This window comes from Cetorhinus maximus, chromosome 8, assembly GCF_964194155.1.
Source record: "Cetorhinus maximus chromosome 8, sCetMax3.hap1.1, whole genome shotgun sequence".
Taxonomy (NCBI): Eukaryota; Metazoa; Chordata; class Chondrichthyes; order Lamniformes; family Cetorhinidae; genus Cetorhinus; species Cetorhinus maximus.
This window is the reverse complement of record NC_135886.1, coordinates 45,360,047-45,380,070: the sequence shown is the minus strand read 5'-3', so window position 1 is coordinate 45,380,070 and position 20,024 is coordinate 45,360,047. Positions and strand designations below refer to the sequence as shown.

General features: G+C 43.2%; 1 protein-coding gene across 1 annotated transcript; it reads right to left on the bottom strand.

Annotated features, from left to right (window-relative positions):
* Positions 1 to 1,676: 1,676 nt before the first annotated feature.
* On the bottom strand, positions 1,677 to 19,151 carry ap4b1 (adaptor related protein complex 4 subunit beta 1). The gene is made up of 9 exons (XM_078546775.1): positions 18,713 to 19,151; positions 14,215 to 14,345; positions 10,914 to 11,061; positions 9,666 to 10,162; positions 7,401 to 7,484; positions 7,214 to 7,317; positions 6,540 to 6,747; positions 4,433 to 4,711; positions 1,677 to 2,319 (listed from the first exon to the last, which is right to left on the bottom strand). The coding sequence occupies exons 1-9, from the start codon at positions 19,048 to 19,050 to the stop codon at positions 1,904 to 1,906; spliced, it is 2,205 nt and encodes a 734-aa protein (XP_078402901.1). The 5' UTR covers positions 19,051 to 19,151; the 3' UTR covers positions 1,677 to 1,903.
* Positions 19,152 to 20,024: the final 873 nt, after the last annotated feature.

The window sequence follows — 20,024 nt, the reverse complement described above, 5'->3', positions numbered from 1 at the left end:
GAAGGCACTAGATAGTGCAATAGCTATGGGCCCTGACAATATTCCAGTAATAGTAGTGAAGACTTGTGCCCCAGAACTTGCCACGCCTCTAGGCAAGCTGTTCTAGTACAGCTACAGCAGTGGCATCTACCCGGCTACATGGAAAATTGCCCAGGTATGTCCTGTACACAAAAAGCAGGACAAATCCAACCCGGCCAGTTACCTTCCCATCAGTCTACTCTCAATTATCAGTAAAGTGATGGAAGGGATCATCAGTAGTGCTATCAAGCGGCACTTGCTTAGCAATAACCTGCCCAGTTTGGGTTCCGTCAGGGCCACTCAGCTCCTGACCTCATTACAGCCTTGGTTCAAACATTGACAAAAGAGCTGAACTCCCGAAATAAGATGAGAGTGACTGCCCTTGACATCAAGGCAGCATTTGATAGAGTGTGGCATCAAGGAGCCCTAGCAAAACTGGAGTCAATGGAAATCAGGGGGAAAGCTTGCCACTGGTTAGAGTCATATCTACACAAAGGAAGATGACTGCGGTAGTTGGAGGTCAATCATCTCAGCTCCAGGATATCACTGCAGGAGCTCCTCAGGGTAGTGTCCTCAGCCCAGCCATCTTCAGCTGCTTCATCAATGACCTTCCATCATAATGTCAGAAGTGGGGATGTTTGCTGATGATTGCACAATGTTCAGCATCATTCCCGACTCCTCAGATACTGAAGCAGTCTATGTCAAAATGCAGCAAGACCTGGACAATATCCAGGCTTGGGCTGACAAGTAGCGAGTAGCATTCTCGCCACACAAGTGCCAGGTAATGATCATCTCCAACAAGAGAGAATCTAACCATCACCCCTTGACGTTCAATGGCATTACCATCACTGAATCCCCTATCAACATCCTGGGGGTTACCATTAACCAGAAACTGAACTGGACTAGCCATACAAATACTGTGGTTACAAGAGCTAGTCAGAGGCTAGGAATCCTGCGACGAGTAACTCACCTCCCAACTCCCAAAAGTCCACCATTTACAAGGCACAAGTCAGGAGTGTGCTGGAACACTCTCTGCTTGCCTGGATGAGTGCAGCTCCCACAATACTCAAGAAGCTTGACACCATCCAGGACAATGCAGCCCGCTTGATTGGCACCACACCCACAAACATTCACTCCCTCCACCAACAATGCACAGTAGCAGCAGTATGTACCATCTACAAGATGCATTGTAGGAATTCACCAAGGTTCCTTAGGCATTCCTTACGAATGACCACTACCATCTAGAAGGACAAGGGCAGCAGATAGATGAGAACACCACCACATGGAAGTTCCCCTCCAAGTCACTTACTATCCTGACTTGGAAATGTATCGCCTTTCCTTCACTGTTGCAGGGTCAAAATCTCGGAACTCCCTTCCTAACATCATTGTGGATGTACCTAGACCACATGAATTGCAGCGGTTCAAGGCGGCAGCTCACCACCACCTTCTCAAAGGGAACTAGGGATGGGCAACAAATGCTGGCCCAGCAAGCGAAGTCCACATCCTGTGAATGAATTTTTAAAAGATCAGCTCCTAAGGGGAAGTTTTTTTGCACCGGAGTTGCATATGCGCACAACTGGAGTTCTTTGAACTAAGCCCACTTAGAATTTTGACTGAAATGTTTACTGGCCTTGCTATTAACTAGATTCAACGTGTCCTGTATTGCAAAAATAAAATTGTTGTATTTATAAAATGCTTTACCACATCAAAACATTTCAAGACGATGTTACAAAATGAATCACTTTTGCAGTTCCAGTCAGGCAGGCAAACGCTGGAGCTATTTTACTCCACCAACGTCTTACAGCAGTAATGAGCTAAAGGTGGAATTGGTTTATCTCGCTTGGACAGCACTCTTTTCCTGCAGTTATTCAAATGTATTCAAGGTCTAACCTTTACTCTTATCCAAGGCCTGTATTACAGACTTAACAACAGTGATGAAATTGTTGAGTAGCTCTTCGCTGCTATTCTCTTGCTTAATGGTAACTTGTAAGTTCCCCTTGCCTTTTGCAATTAACAGTTCAATCAAAAACAGTGACCCAGTCTCATTTCTCGCAAACAGGTAGGCCTTCCAGGGCTGTGCTCCTGCTCGGCTAATTGCAACGGGCTGGATGTGAACAAACTGAAAGGCAGACTGGATGGCATCAGGGCATAAGTCTTTGTGCCAGTCCACAGACACAACTTTAGCAGCTTCCAGGCGAGTCCAGTGTTCCTCAAACTGCTCTGGTGACAAGTGGGCGCTGGTCTCCAAATTTACTGATCCAGAGTCCAGGACCATCTCTTCCCTTTGTTCTGGGTTTGTGTCTTTGTAGAAAACAGAAAAAGTTACACAGTTTGAAGAAAAAAAGTCATCCCCACAGAACATGCGAGTGAAACAAAGCCCATTACTGGATGAGAAAAGCCCTTTTCCCTCCTACCCTGAAGGGAGTTCTAGGAGCTATTTGGTACCTTGCCAAAGTAGACTTTCTTCATGTGTGTACCTAGACAGCATATCAGAAGGGTATACAACTATTAGCGGGGAGGGATCACATTCTCACCTGAAGTCTGCACCCAAGCACTTTTCCAACAGGAGTCAGTGGATGGTGATTAGCACATTTGTCGCCCCTCCTTAGCGCAGAATAGCATCCTTCGTGCTCCCTCAACTGAAATCAGCTAACCCAGCATAGACAAATCAAATCTAGGACTTTCCAATCTATACAGCTTAACACTACACAGATGCTACAACTGCCCACTAGAATTTTGGAGCATTGGACATTTAAAGTTTTTAAACAAGGCACTTTCTCTTACTGCAAATATCACTCACCAAATACTCTATGCTAAACTAACAAGATATATGAAAAGGTGCACAGTGCCTTGGGACCATCCTTGGGGGAGGCGATGGTGTAGTGGTATTGTCGCTGGGTTAGTAATCCAGAGACCCAGGGTAGTGCTCTGGGCACCTAGGTTCAAATCCTGCCAGATGGTGGAATTTTTCACAGCAGATGGTGGAATTTGAATTCAATAAAAATCTGGAATTAAAAGTCTAATGATTACCATGGAACCATTGTCGATTGTTCTAATGGTTCACTAATACCCTTTAGGGAAGGAAATCTGTCATCCAGGGACAGATTTGTGACGATGTGATTCCAGACACACAGCAATATCTCTTAATGACTCTTAAATGCCCTCTGAAATGGCCTAGCAAGTCACTCAGTTGCAACAAACCGCTACAAAGTCACAAAAAAAAAGGAATGAAACCAGATGGACCCCAAAACAAAAACAGAATTACCTGGAAAAACTCAGCAGGTCTGGCAGCATCGGTGGAGAAGAAATCAGTTAACGTTTCGAGTCTTCACGACCCTTCGGCAGAACTGAAGCATAGTTAGGAGAGAGGTGAAATATAAACTGGTTTAAGGTGGGGGGGGCGGGGAGAGAGAGAAGTTGAGGGTGTGGTGATTGTGGAGATAAGCAAGCAGTGATAGGAGCAGATAATCAAAAGATGTCACAGACAAAAGGATCAAAGAGGTGTTGAAGGTGGTGATATTTGTCTAAGAAAAGTGCTAATTAAGATGGACCCCACCTGGCATCAACTTAGGCACCAGAAACGACAATGGCAATCGCAGCCCTGTCGACCTTGCAAAGTCCTCCTTGCTAACATCTGGGGGCTAGTGCCAAAATTGGGATAGCTATCTCACAGGCTCGCCAAGCAACAGCCTGACACAGTCATCCTCACGGAAACATACCTTACAGATAACGTCTCAGACACCACCATCACCATCCCTGGGTATGTCCTGTCCCACTGGCAGGACAGACCCAGCAGAGGTGGCGGCACAGTGGTATACAGTCTGGTTCCAACTTCTGTAGATGGTCAACAGTGATCAAAATAAACCTTACTCAAAGTCAAACATGGGTTTGTACAGCTAACGGAGAATATCTAAGTAGAGTTATTTGTCTGGTGAGATTCCTCTGACTGGTTGATTTGTTCTATCAGCAAATGCATTACCAACCCCATTTTAAATTTCACACCTGGTGCAAATATTCTTAAAATAAACTTGAAACAGGTGACACCAGTGGACTAATGATAAGAACTTGCATTTACAGATAACCCCTCAAATGAAAGATATTTACAATTCAGCACTAAGCAGGAGATAGTGGATGAAATCATAGTCCAAGAGATAGAACTTTAAGAGCTTTTGATGGCAGGAAGAGAAATAGGAAGGCAATGTAATGATCATGTGACGTTCCAAAGGTCAGGTCACAGTGAGTGGAGGAGCTGCCACTCCTGGTGGAATTAGTCCAATGTCAGAAATGAAAGGTCTGAGGGGCTGGAACATGCAAATGGAAAAACACAACTCGGAAGCCTGGATGATGTGTCATACTATAGGGAGTTGGTCGGTGAGCAGTTCAGGCTTGGAGCAAGACTATATTAACTCCTTACCCGTCTCATCTGACTTTACTGCTGACACCTGCAGAACTTCTAAGGAGTCCCCTTTAGGTGCTGATAGACGACCCCATTGTTCTTGACCATAGATTGATATTAGTGTGTTAAAGTCTTTGGCCCAGGCACTGACTGCCTCATTGGCTCGACCACTTATTACATCCAAGGATGGATCAGATCTCGGTCCACAGACTACTCGCTTGACCTCCTCGACTCCTTGTTGAAGCAGCCGATAATATAGCAATCCACGATCACGCACAGCCATATCCAACTCTTCCTCTGTCAGAAAAAAAAATCAAATGCCTACGTTGAGAATAGCAGCACATATCTGAGTTCATCTTAAAAACCTGCAGTTGATTCATAAATGCATTACCTAGTTGGAACTGAACCATAAATCCAATGAGATGTCAGATTTGATCACCAATCTGCACTAAAATAACTGACCTAAGACATACAGCAAAAATATGCACGATAGTCTAGTAAGAAAACAACATCGGCTATGATATCCCTTGTAATCAACTGCTGTATATGCTCACATCGAAACAGCTTTGCAGACCAAATGCTGGAAAATAGCTGGCATCTATGGATGAGTGACGGTTCATCTGAGTTTATCCAGCAAGTAGCCAAACTAAACAGGAACTAGAAAGATTCCACATTTGATTTCCATTGTGAAGGGTTCGCTGACATCAAGGCAAGATACGGATGCTACAATTCAGCTCTGCATAATGAAGAGCAATAAAGTCAGCCAGGATGTACATACCGGGTGTGAACAGGATCAGGTTTTGGCTGTGAAGCTCCTGTGTTTGTATAGGCCATCAATATTCACACTGACAATGGTATTTTGGGCAAAGTACTGGAGGGTGACCAGGACCTATGCAGCCAAAGAAAGGATCAATGGTTTCTGGAGGGTAAAGGACAAAATTGGCAGGGAGCTGAGGAGGTAGAAAGCTATAAGTATGAAAAGCGACAAAATGTCAGTGGGAACAAATTAAGGATTAAAGAAATTATAGCCTGAATTTCATAGGAACCTGAAGTATATTTTGCTCATTCTGAATAACATTCCAAGACATGTCAGGAAAACCTTAGTGTTACTTCAACAGGAATAAAATAATTTCAAGAGGAACAACCCTTCCATGGTACTTCCCCAATGCCCAATTAAGAATTACACAATCATGAAAATATTCATTACCATTTAAGGAACAACCATCTAGCTCCCATGGAGACTGGCCATTTTGGATTTCTTCTTCACCCAGTATCATGCAGCTGACCCAAATGATGGGCGCTTTTTCTGACCTTGTGTTTTTCTGTTATCTCCAAGGCTGACCAGGCTTTCAACTTTCACTCAAAATGCATGGAACTTTTTTTGGGACTAGGTTAACCCCTCTCCATTGGTGATGTGGCTGAACAGGCCAGAAGGGAAAGACTCGAAATTCACTTTTAAACTCAGTAATAAAGATTTCCACAACTACTACTTATTTTTACACCAACAAGGAGAGAATAAGGCTGCTCTCCTTATGCCTTTCAGACCTTTAAACTACCTTGAAATCACAAAACACAGCCCATCCATCACTTCATTCTTTGCTTCACGCCCAATTGCTGCCCTTGCACATCTCAAAATCCAGACTCGTCCAGCATAAACAAGGCTCACACTGACCAAGTATGAACTTGCCAACAATGTAAAGCCTCACATCAACAGAACACCTCCGCATCGAGGGTCTCACATTTTCTAAACAGTAGCTCCCTTTTCTCTGCCCAGTTCATGCCCTACAACAACTGGGTTTCAAAGAAACATGGCTGCAACTAAGACAAGGCACCAATTTGCAACTGCCATCCAACAATCACGCAATAATGAAGTAAGACTGCTGCAAAACTGTTTAACTTGAAGTTATTTCTGACTGCAACCATCTTATAGAATCTTCAACTCACCCCACCCACCCCCAGCCCTGCTCACACAATGACCAATGTCCACTGATGCCAGGCACCCATGGGACCAAACCTCAAGCAAGAGTCACAGCCTTTAGGATAGGAAGAGAGGAGAGAATCATTCCTCCCCAGCCCACAACTCCCAGAGCTAATCCTAACCTTCTGTCAATTGCACAATCCATACCGATAACATAATAAAGCAGTCTCCCCAGCATGTCTTGACATTCAGCTGGGCGGCTCAGGAACAGGCGCACCATCGCTGTGAGCAGCTCCAGCTTCACTGCCGCAGAGGTCTCCATTTTCACGCTGTCCACAAACTCCTCCAAGACGTAAGCAGCATTGGGAACCTGCTCTCCATGCATCCCGAGGAGCCAGATCAAGGCCTGCTTCCCCTGGTTTGCGAGGGCAAGGGGTGGAGGGAAGGAAAAAAGGAGCATTGGTTAATTCTCTGAAGCTTTACTTATAATCCTGCAGGTCTCCAAGGGCTAAACTTTTCTGTAGCAGCTTGCTCAAATGCTAGTCAGTGTTTTTTAAGCCCACAGCAAATTGGTAAACTATATGACCATGGGGATAACTCAATTTAGGTCTTGCCTGACATCCATATAGATTCGAGAAAGCTACTGGATAGTGAGCAGCAGAAAGAATTGTGGCTCAGTCTTCTCCTCCCAGCCACATGTTTCTCCCCTAGCCTGGGGGCAAGAAGATCAAATGCATTAATCTGGCTGAGATTGGCTTAAGATTTTGAATTTGGGACATTCCAGATCTGCATGGTTCAGTACCTAGGCCAACGGTGAAACTCTATGCAGGTCATCACAGGACTTAAAAGCAACAATTGCTATCTCATCCCTGTTAACCTACCTCACTGTCTTGAATGGTTTCCTCGCAGCCTGGTAGTGCCTGGCATACAGTCACTGTACACTGGGGACACAGCCATACAAGGTCACGAAAAGTTTGAACAACAGCTGAAGACAAACAGAGACTGATAAGTTTAACATTGATAAATCTGAGCAAATATTGATGGCTAGAGACTGGAAGAGTGCTGTACCTGAAGTAATATGTTCCTGCTTGAGGCCCAGCAGCCCTGTCAAAATAACCATACACTTTTCACTGTATGTCCGTGCAATTCGACCTACGAAAGACAACACATGATTAAAGTGATGGGGAGATTCCCTGTACTACTCTTCAGAAGATATGCTTCTCTTGCATATTAACCCAAAAGCTCCATCTACAGCATATGTGCTGCCTGCCTGAAGTTCTCGTTTAGTTAACAGGCAAAGGGCTAAAATAAACTTAAGTTCTGTCCATCGCTCAGCTGGTTACGGCAGCGAATAACTGAGCTGTAGAGAAATGAGAATCTCCAACTTCGATCCCTAGACCGTGCTCAGTTAGCTGATCTCAGCTAGAAGCATCAATAGGGCTGCTAAAACTGGCCTAAGTGTCTATGAATGGGAGAGGGAGAGAAAAAAGGCCAAGGGCTACGGATCCAGTAACTCGTTAGAGGTGACTGCAGAATCGGATAAATGTTGGGAGGGACAAGGACTGGGGTCAGGGGTGATGTACCTGCCAGGTGTCACTTTCTACTCAGACTCACATAAGTAATGCGGCCCACCTACAAGAGTTGGCAGAGGGTGACCTCACAAGCAAACCTTAAATAGGGAATAAGGCAGAATATTAGGGGAATAAAATAAAAGGGAGCAAAAAAAGTCAAAAGAGCCCCAGTAAGAGAAAAAGAATCTAGTTCAGTCAATAGTTCAGCATGTTACTGCACATGTTGTCGTACTAACCTAATTAGACAGAGGATGCAAAAAGGTTTGATCAATTTGTCCAGTTCTGGTCCATGAGAAATATGGGAAACATTCAGGCAGTGCAACAAAGAACCATGAGACTGTCCCTTAGAGTCCTTAGTTGCTGTCAGGAAAGACTGGAGAGAATTGGGCTTTAAGACCTAGAGATGAGACATCCAAGAAGTGATCTTATAGAAGTTCTATGATAGCTATGGTATAGAAAAAGTAATTCAAAAAAAAATTAAACTTCGGGAGTAGGACAAGGGAACACAGCTTCAAATTAGTAACATTAAATTTAGAATTGACGTTGGGGTTAGAGTTCTCAATGCATGGAACAGACACATACAATAGTGGGTGTAAAGAAAACCTGCAATTGGTTAAGTAGTAATTCAATGCTGCAATGAGGAGAACTGTAGGTTGCGTCTCCGTTAATGGGCTAAATTGCCTTCAACTGTAATTATCTTGCAATGCTACAATCATCTCCAAAGCTTAAAAACAGCTCCCCAAATCTATGGTGCAACTCAGAGACTTTGTTATCAAATGAACTCATTTCAGTCATGAAACCGAACTCCAGAATTTAGCACATTAGCAGATGTGAGGACTATAAATCACAGCTGTGTTTACAACCGAGCAGCAGTATCAAGGCCTCCTGTGAGTGACACTGTTGAGTGACTATAGGTAGCTCAGCAGCGCCACCAGCAGGAACCTAGAGGTACAAACTGAAAAAGAAGGCCTGACAGAAACATAATCAAATAGTGTGATTGTTAGTTGATGAACGTGAGATTTCGCTGGCAGTTGAAAAAAATGCATTCTCCCAGGCCAAGGACAGCGAGTGTACTGGCGGTTACCATTTGAGAAGTCACAGGATGCACTGACATGTCCCTGCAATCCAGCTGCTGGGAAACAGAATGCAGGATTTTTCATGATCAGGAGTTCTGGGTTCTACACCAAAATCAGAATCCACACCTCTTTGTCCTTTTGTCTATGACATCTTTTGGTTATCTCCACCTATCACTGGCCCTCTATCCAGCTCTACCTGTCCCACCCCCTCCTTAAACCAGCTTATATTTCACCTCTTTTCTATTTTTCCTTAGTTCTGTTGAAGAGTCATTCAGACTCGAAACGTTAACTGTGTTCCTCTCCGCAGATGCTGTCAGACCTGCTGAGTTTTTCCAGGTACTTTTGTTTTTGTTTCAGAATCCACATGGTTTTCCCTGAGAGAGCTAGGGACCATCAGGAACATTAAAGGAGGGTTGAACAAGCCCAGGTCAGAAATAGAGCAGGTTAAGGCCTCCCACCCAGTGCAGTAGTGCAATAGTGGGGCCACATCTGCAAGTAAATACTGCAATGCAGACTTTTCCCATTCTTAGCTAAAAACACAAAAAAGCATGGCCCTCAGATAAATTTGTATTTTATCTCAGCATAAAGTAGGGGTAATATTTGAAAGGTTTTAGAGAACTACCTGATTGGGTCTAGAGAACAGCAGGGTCAGATTAAAAGATATGAACATGACAAATGGATGGTACCTATATTTAAAATGGCCATCTGGGCTAGCTCTACAGAAACATCTGTGCAGTAGGTCTGAAGCTCCTCAAGTATCTGCTGGACATTTTCATCATTCACCAGGTCCCTCAGGATCTCCATCTTCTGGTATTTGATGTAATTCGGCTCAGAGTAAGTGCAGAAGAACTTCTTGTAGTGTCCACTGAAGTGCCCAGGCAAGCTACGAAGGATCTCCCGTGCGTGACACAAGCCCATAAAACACAGCTCATGGCACTCAGAGGTGCAGATTGCCAGCAGTGGCCCTTTAACCCGTTCCAGAATGTCCATCTGCACATTGGGGAAATCTTCGGACAGGAGGAGGAAAAGTTTGGTGGTCGCCATGACAACATTAGGCTGACTGCTCTTGAGAAAGCCATCGAGCACATTTAGAATAATGAACACTTCATCTTCAGTTCGGGTCTTGTAGCGAACCAGGAATGCCAGCACTTCACTTTGCCCCCAATGATCCAAGTCTTTCATTCTATACAAATAAATAAATTGAAGTAGAATTCTTTAATAAAAACACTCCAGCTTTCATCATTATATTCCTTTTCCTACTTATTCCACAATACTGAAATGTTACCCTTTTTGGCTGAAGACACAAACTTGTGGAATACTGTCTTCAGTACTTCACCCAAACGTAGCTAGATAATGGCAAGCTATTTGGCCATAGGAGGAATTACACCTGAGCTTAATGCTGTCCTCACATTCATGTACTTTTCCAGCAGCAATCACTTGATGACAATCTGGATTTGAAAACTTCTGTCCAGACTAGGTTAGATAGTCAATTTTGCACCTGATGTCTATCCAGTAACTAGTATTTGATAGCAGGGCTGTCAGCAAATGATCAAGCTTTGCTATGTGCTGCTGACACCACCAACCCCCTGCCACCAGTCGTTGGTTTCAATGCTTTGGTTCAGAGATGAAGAATGGGTAATTGAGCAAAACAATAGAGGGTAAAAAATGCAACATAAAGGCAGCAAGGAAGGTAATAGAATGGGGAGCGGTGGGGGAAGTAATCACCCCATCACCCTAGAAAGTTGCCTATAAAATGACAGCAAGACCTGGGAAGCAATTATTCACTTTACTTAGATTGTCAAAATGGTGGAAATGAAGACTGAGACAAAATCAATGCAGTACTCCGGAAGGAGAACACTGGACAACAGAAGGGGTAAAGCTGTAGTTCTCACACACAACATTTAAAACGTGACAAGGCAACAGACTGAACCAACCTGTTTAAAAGATGATGCGCTATTGGCTTGTTGATGACCACACCCCCTTCATGTTTCAGGATTTCCTCCAATGCTCTCAAGCAGTTCACCATAACAATGGGATCAGAGTCACGCAGCATAGCATACAACTCATTTACCACTGCCCCATCTGTAGGGAAAAAGATACACAATCTACACAGCAATGCCAAATCTCTTCACTCTTCAGACTTCTAAGACTGCTAACAAACACAGCTGGTTTAGCAAGAAATAATATGCTATAGTCTAATCCAAGCTTTGAATTAAATTCCATTCTCCTTCCTCCACCTTCCTACTTCGAAGGACCACTCTCTCTTGAATTAGTGATGAGTAATGAACCTAAATTAGTCAATATAATGGTGAGAAAACATCTAGCCAACAGTGATCATAATATAATAGAATTCAATATTAGGATTGAGAGGGAGAAGAAAGAGTCACATCAGGTTTTAAATTTAGGTAAGGGTGACTTTGGAAGGATAAGGCAAAAACAATAGCCTGGGGAGAACTATTAACAAGCAAATTAGTATGCAGGTACAGCAAGTGCTTAGGAAGGCAAATGGAATGCTGTTTATTGCAAGGGAAATGGAATATAAAAGCAAGGATATTTTGCTACAGTTGTACAGGACATTGGTGAGACCACATCTGGAGTACTATTAGAAAGGACATAACAGTATTAGAAGCAGTTCAGAGAAGGTTCACTTGGCTGATTCCTGGGAGGAAAGGGTTATCTTACGAGGAAAGGTTGGACAGGTTGGGCCTGTATCCATTGGAGTTTAGAAGAATGAGAGGTGATCTTATTGAAATATATAAGATCTTGAGAGGACTGGATAGGGTGGATGCTGAGAGGATGTTTCCCCTTTTGGGAGAGACTAGAACTGGGGCATACAGTTCAAAAATTAGGGGGCTCCCATTTAAGACGGGGATGAGGAGAAATCTTTTCTCGCAGAGGGTAGTTAGCTTGTGGAGTTCCCTTCCCCAGAGAGTAGTGGAGGCAGGGTTATTGGATGTTTTGAAGGCTGAGTTAGATATTTTCTTGATTGACTAGGGTAGATGGTAAAGTGGAGTTGAGGCCATAATCAGATCAACCATGATCTTATCAAATGGCGGAGCAGGTTCAAGGGGCTGCCTGCATGGCCTACTCCTGCTCCTAATTGAATGTTTGTATGTAAGTATTTATATGACAAGTTTAACAGAATAAAATTTCTCAAGACACATTACAGCAGCATCATCAAACAAAATTTGACACTGAGAAACAAAAGGGGGTGTTGGTGCAGGAGAAAATAGCTTAGTCAAGGAGCTAGGTTTTAAGCAGAGTTTTAAAGGAGGAAAGAAAGGTGGAGAGGCAGAGAGATTTAGGGAGGGAATTCCAGAGTTTAGTGCCTTGGCAACCAAAGATATGACTGCCAATGGTGCAGTGATTGAAATCGGGGATGCTACCAAGGCCAGAGTTAAGGGGCTGGAGGAGGTTACAGAAATATGGAGAAGCAAGGCCATGGAAGGAACTGAAACAAGAATGAGAATTCTGAATTGCTTAACTGAAAGCCAACGTAGGTCAGTGAGAATGGAGTGATGGGTAAACAGAACTTGGTGCAAGTTGGGACACAGTGAACAGTGTTTTAGAGAACCTTAAGTTTATGGAGGGTGGAAAATGGGAAAATCCCAGGAGTGCATTGGAATAGTCAAATCTTGAGGTAACAAAGGCACGGATAACTATTTTATCATCAGATGAACTGAGACAGGTGCAGAGTCTGCATGGATATGTGATCGTAAACTCATCACCGTTAAAACTACAGCAAACAGTGGGAAGTATTCAAAAAAAATATTTGGTAGAATACAAGATCTATACATATCCCTTAAAGGGCAAGAGCTCTGCACATGTAATGAAATAACCTTGGCCAGAAAGGGAAGAGGGAGAGAATATAAAATTAAAAGAATGGACTTATGCAAAAATAAGGAACAGTAGAGATGCTGTGGGTTGGGAAGATGCATGATACAAAGAAAGCGACAAAAGCTGCCAAAGAAAGAATTGAAAAAAGGCTTTCAAAGGTTATTAAGATTAACTCTAAAGGTTTTTAACAAATATATTGTAAGAGGAGGGTGACTAAAAATAATGTGCACACCTTAATAACAAACCTAGGTGATATTGCAATTTAACAATCATGAAATGGTAGGCTTACTAAATATCTACCTGGTATTGGTCACTGTAGAGGATGAGAATAAAGTACCAGAGAAGCAAGAAAAACTAAAAACAAAGCAAGGTGGGGGGCACTAACTAGATTCAATACAAGTAAAAAAAAAATGATAATGGAGAAACCAATAAGATTAACGTTGGACACATCAGCAGCACCTGATGGTTTTACATTGTTGGTGGGTTAGTCATGCTCTTCCAAAACTTGATTCAGAAATTATTCCCCTGGATTGGAAAATTGCTAATCCACCCCACTATTTAAGAAGGGTAGGAGAAATAAAATATGAATTTAGGGAGTTATTAGTCTAATGTCAATTGTGGGCAAGTTGTTAGGATTTGTTTTTTGGCCAGTGGCTGGACATTTAGGAAAGCGGGTTGATTTGGAGCCAGCATGGACTTGTAAGGGGGAAATTATGTCTAACAGGCTTAGCCGACTTTTTTTGAGGATGCAACAAAGGTAGTGGATAAGGGAGTGTCTATGGATGTTATTTATATAAACTTCCAAAAGACATTCAAATAAGGTTCCACATAAGACGGTGTCAACAACAATAATAATTAATGGAATTGGAGGCAACTTATTGAGGCTAGGGCAATTGAAAAATTTCAAAACAGAGATCAATGGATTGTGCATTACTTAAAAGTTGTAAGTCTTACAAACCAAGGCAGGTAGGAAGCTAGGACACTGATCAGCCATGACAAAACTGAGTGGCAAAATAGGTTCAAGGGCCCGAATGGCCTACTACTGTTTCTGTCGTCTCCTGTTGCCATCTTGGCTACTGACCAACTTTACACACATCAGGGAATCATACTCAAATCCCTTCTGGTCAGTATGACTGAAGAGCTATTTATGGATTACCAGTTCATCTCACACCTCCTGATCTCACCAAAAGGAACCTGCAGTGAATGATACACTTTCAGCCAAGCTGAGCTGTCCCCATGTAATTTTTTTTTAAAAATCAAGTAACAAGACCATGAGCAGGTGGATCTGATTCTTTTCAGTTTTAAACAGTCTCATGCACACTACATCTTCCCAAAGAAATTCTGTAAATCTGGAAAATACATGCTTAATAAAAAGGAACAGTTTGCTTTTGTATTTACCAACTTCTGTGTCTCCTTGAAGAGTCTGCATTTTAGCACATCCCAGGACTGCTGCTCGCCTGACGTAGGAAGCTTTATCTCTCAATCCATTCAGTACTGGCTGTTGAATGTACTCGCTTATACCAGGCATTCTAAACAAAACACAGAGATCACTCACTCAGACTCTCAACGATCCAAAACAGGAGGAGGTCATTCAGTCCCTCAGAGCTGTGCTGCCATTCATTTAGATCATGGCTGATCTGTACCTTAACTTCATTTACTTCGAATTTAGCCTCATTTCATCTTTGGAGACTTAATAGCAAAATGAGAACAGCATTGGTAAAGAACATGTCTGTCATCCCACTGGTACACGGGGGAAATCCTTCCCTATTTGATGTGCAACACACACCAATGAAAATTCAGTAAGAAAAACTTGCATTTCTAAGGCACCTTTCACAACTTCAGGACATTCCAAAGCATTTTAAGATTAATAAAGTACTTTTGAAGTGCTGCCACTATTGCAATATAGAAAACACAGCAGTTGATTTGTCCACAGCAAACTCCCGCAAGCAGCAATGTGACAGTGACCAGATAATCTGTTTTTGTGATGTTGATAAAGGAGTAAATATTGACAAAGCCAACACAGAGAACTTTCTCTGCTCTTCTTAAAATAGTGTCATTGGATTTTTTCTGTACATCTGATGGGCCAAATAGAACCTCTCTGTAACATCTCAGCCAAAAGACAGCATCTGACTGTGCAGCATTCCCTTAATTCTGCACCAATGTCAGCTTCAAATTTTATGCTTTGGAGTGGGACTTGAATCCAGAACCTTCTGACTCAGAAACTAGTGTTAACTGTGAGCCATTGCTGATAAATAGGGTTGCCAACTGTGATTAAATTAGTATTCCTGGAGGTTTCATCACATGACTTGCCCCCACACTCCAGCCAGTTTTCAGCCAACACATTTATCCTTGTGATGTAGTGCCTTCCTATACACCAATTGAATCACAGAATTGTTACGGCACAGGAGGCGGCCATTCAGCCCACTGCGTCTGGAAAGCAAAAAGACTCAATACCCAATTGGATGATGCTTGACTGTCAGCCAAACAGCCCGTTTTCACATTACCATATCACAGAATTGTTGTGGTGTAGGAGGAGGCCATTTGGCCCATCATGTATGCACCAGCTCGCAGAGTATTTTAACTTAGTGCCAATCTCCTGCCTTTTCCCTGTAACCCTGTACGTTGTTTCTATTTAAATAATCATCCAATGCCCTCTTGAATGCCTCAACTGAACCTGCCTCCACCACACTTCCAGGCAGTGCATTCCAAACCCTAACTGCTCGCTGTGTGAAAAAGTTTTTTCCTCAACTCGCATTTGCTTCTTCTGCAAAACACTTTAAAACCGTGCTCTATGGTTCTCAATAAGTTTAAAAGGGGGGACAGTTTCTCCCTATCTACTCTGTCCAGATCCCTAATCATTTTGAAAACTTCTATCAAGTCTCCTCTTAGCCTTTTCCTCTCCAAGGAAAACAGTCCCAACTTCTCCAATCTTTCCTCATAACTGAAGTATTTCATCCCTAGAACCATTCTTGTAAATCTCTTCTGCACTCTCTCCAGTGCGTTCACATCTTTCCTATAGTGTGGCGGCTAGAACTGTACACAATACTCCAGCTGAGGTCTGACTAGTGTCTTATATAAGTTCATCATAACCTCCCTGCTCTTGTTCTCAATGCCCCTATTAATAAAGCCTAGAATACTGTACGCTTTAGAAACGGCTCTCTCTGCCAGTCCTGCCACCTTTAATGACTTATGTACATATACAGCCAGGTCTCTGCTCCTGCACACCCTTTAGAATAGTACCCTTTATTTTATACTGTCTCTCCATGTCTTCGTACCTAAGTGTATCACCTCACACTTCTATGCATTGAACTTCATCTGCCACCTATTTGCCCACTCCACCAATGTGTCAATGTCCTTTTGAAGTTCTACACTGTCCTCCTCACAGTTTACAATTCTCCCAAGTTTTGTGTCGTCTGCAAACTTCGAAACTGTCTCCTGCACATCAAGATCTAGATCATTTATATATATCAGGAAAAACAAGGGTCCCAATACCAACCCCTAGGGAACTCCACTACAAAACCTTCTTCCAGCCCGAAAAAAAAACCATTAACCTATTTCCTATCCCTCAGCCAATTTTGTATCCATGTAACTACTGTCCCTTTTATTCCATGGGCTATAATTTTCCTCAAGTCTGTTGTGTGGCACTGTGTCGAATGTCTTTTGGAGGTCCACATCAATGGCCTTGCCTTCATCAACCATCTGTTACCTCTTCAAAAAACTCCAGCAAGTTAGTTAGACACAATTTTCCTTTAACAAATCCATGCTGACTCTTCCGAATCAATCCACATTTTTTTTATGTGACTATTAATTCTATCCCTAACAATTGTTTCTAGACGTTTCCCCACCACTGAAGTTAAACTGACTGGTCTGTAATTGCAGGGCAGATCTTTACAATTCTCCAGTCGTCCGGCACCTCCCCCAAATCCAGGGAATATTGAAAGATTATTGCCAGTGCCTCTGCAATTTCCACTCTCACTTTCTTCAATATTCTTGGATGCATCTCATCCAATCCGGTGCCTTATCAACTTTAAGTACCAATAGCTTATTCAATACCTTCTCCTCATCAATTTTAAATCCTTCTAGTGACTGAGTTTCCTCCTCTGTCACCATGGCCTGGGCAGCATCTGCCTCGTAGGTAAAGACAGATGCAAAGTATTTATTTAACACCTCAGCCATGCCTCTTGCCTCTTATGTGTAAATCCCCTTTTTGGTCCCTAATTGGCCCTACTCCTGCTTTAACCACCCTTTTACTATTGATGTGCTTAGAAAATACTTTGGGATTTTCTTTTATGTTGGCTGCCAGCCTTTTTTCATAATCCTTCTTTGCTTCTTATATTTGCTTTTTCACATCCATTCTGAACTTTCTGTATTCAGCTTGGTTCTCAATTGTATTTGTTACCTGACACCTGTCATAAGCAGACTTTTTTCTTCTTTAACTTAATTTCTATCTCCTTTTGCCATCCAGGGAGCTCTGGATGTGTTTGTCCTACCCTTCCCTTTTGAGGGAACATACCTTGACTGTGCCCAAACCATCTCCTCTTTGAAGGTTCATTGTTCAGCTACTGTTTTTCCCGCCAACCTATGGTTCAAGTCTATCTGGCCCAGCTCCGTTCTTGCCCCATTGAAGTCCACTCTCTGCCAGTTGATTATTCTTACTCTGGATTGACCAATGTCATTTTCCACCATCATCCTAAACCTTATGATACAATGATCATTCTCCCCTAAATGTTCCCCCGCTATCACATGATCTACTCGGCCCACCTCATTCCCAAGAACCAGGTCTAGCAGTATCTCCTCTTTTGTTGGACTGGACACATACTGCTGTAGGAAATTCTCCTGAACTCAATCTAGGAACGCTTGTCCCTCACTGCCCCTTACACTCCCACTATACCAGTCTGCATACAGGTAATTAAAGTCCCCCATCATAACTACTCTACGATGTTTACACCTCTCTGTAATTTGCTTGCAGATTTGTTCCTCTATACCCTTCCCACTAGCTGGTGGTCTCTTTATTACACCGAGCAATGTAATTGCACCCCTCTTATTCCTTAGCTCCAGCCAAATCGATTCTGTCCTTGAATCCTCTGACACATACTCTTTCTCCAGTACTGCAACACTCTCCTTAACCAAAAATGGCACTCCCCTCATCCTTTTTTCCCTTTCCTATCTTTTCTGAACACCTTGTAACCAGGAATATTTAACACCCCGATCCACCCTTCCTTAAGACAGGTCTCTGTTATCGCCACAACATCATAATCTTACAAAGCAATCTTGTGCCTGTAACTCCGCAATTTTATTTACTATGCTCTGTGCATAGTGTAACCATGATTTAAGCTTCATTACTTGTTCCCTTACTCTGACTCCATCTATTAATTTACTATTCCTTATTTTAGTGGTATCTGCCTCTTCCAGCATTCCAAGCACCCTGGTATTACTTTCTGATATTCGCTCCTGGTTCCTACACCCTTACTGAGTTAGTTTAAACCCTCCCCAACAGCACTAGCAAAATGACCCGCAAGGAACTCCGTCCCGGCTCTGTTCAGATGCAACCCGTCCGGCTTGTACAGGTGCCATCTCCCCCAGAGCCAGTCCAAGGAATCTAAAGCCCTCCCTCCTGCACCATCTTTCCATCCACTCATTCATCCGCAGTATTTTGCTTTTACACTCATTCATCCGTCTTATTTTCCTATATCTGCACTCACTTGCACATATAAAAAGTGAGAAAGGGAAATTTTCGAAGAAAATGAAGGAAAAAATAAACTATCTTTTGAAATGACCCTATGATTTCTCTCCAGGGTTACACACAGCAGTGCCCTGAAAATTGACCTTCAATGTCTGGAGATCCCAGGCCAATCCTGGAGGGTTGGCAACTGTCTTACTCAAGATGTCAACAAACCTGAAGCTGCATATGCTCCTGAGAGCCAGGCCCCTGACCATGGGGTTGGGGTCAGTGCAGTCTTTCCGCAGAGTGTTGATAGCCAGAAGCGCCAGGTTGGGTTTCAGGGTGGCGTAGGTGCACATGTACAAATAGACCAGCTTCTTCTGGACGATGTCCACGGTAGCGCTGGCCTTCACCATCTCCATGAAGAGCGCCGAGACATCCAGGCCCTGGCTCATGTAGCGGATCACCTTCAGCACCACATTCCGGTAACGGAGCCTATCGGCCTGGATATTGGGGTTGGACAGGCTTCGCCTCAGCTCCTTCACCGTCTCCTCAGAGCCATAGTACGGCATGGCCCCGCCGATTTAAAGCAGAACAAGGCCCAGTTAATAATCCAGCTCCCCCTCCCAGCCCAGGCAACGCACACCGCCAAATCCTCCAACCCCATTGGTCCGCCCGACCTGTAAATCCTACCCCGATTGGTCATTAGGAAAAAAAAATCAAGGAGTACTCGGCGCAGCCAAGAGTGAACCCAGTGCCTTCACCGCCCTCTTCTGGCTGGGGATGATATTTACCCACCCCCAAGTTAACTCTCTTCCCCTCTGCAGGTTGTCCTATTGACTGTTTCCCTCCAGTTTTTGCTTTTATGATATTTGTGTTGTTGCCACAGCTTCAGCACTCAACTTCAAACTTCATTTTAACAATGGGCTAGCCCGTGACGGAGGTCCCCCCCCCCCATCTTACCATTGACTTTAAAAGGACCTTGAAGCTATAGTTGAGTACATGCTAGAATCCATCTCAATTGTTGATTCTTCCAAGTACCTAGAATCAGTTCTGAAGGATTGAAACAAAAGCAAAAATTGCTGGAAAAACTCTGACAGCATCTGTGGAGAGAAAGAGTTAGCATTTCGAGTCCAGATGACTCTTCTTCAGAACTAAAGAGAAGTAGAAATGTGGTGAAATATATTCTGTACAAGGGGGTGGGACAGATGAAGCTGGATAAGTGGAGGCAAAGGAGAGATTGCAAAAGATGTCATAAACAAAAGGTCGAAGGGGTGTTGAAGGTGGTGATACTGGCTAAAGGAGGTGCTAATGGTGACATTAAGAGTAGAAAGTAGGCCCTAGTGGAGGTGTGGTGGGGGAAGGGGATGGTGTGGGAGCAAGGATCAAAATAGGCTGAAAGGTGAAGGATTTATGTATGCCAGGATGGCTTTGACATTTTCCTGGAGATTTCATAACAGGTGCACCTGGCCAGTCAAACAGCCTTTTCCCTGTCTCCAATATTTTTATAACTAATAAATGAGAATGTTCAAAACATGAATAATTG

Bases quoted from the DNA above. Each gene is read 5' to 3' on its own strand.
- ap4b1 (XM_078546775.1), bottom strand. From the start codon at position 19,050: ATGCCGTACTATGGCTCTGAGGAGACGGTGAAGGAGCTGAGGCGAAGC. The intron at 6,748-7,213 runs GTAGGTTAACAG...CTCGCAAACCAG, and splicing joins AAACCATTCAAGACAGTGAG to GGGAAGCAGGCCTTGATCTG. The intron at 4,712-6,539 runs GTATGGATTGTG...TTTTTCTGACAG, and splicing joins ACTGCTTTATTATGTTATCG to AGGAAGAGTTGGATATGGCT.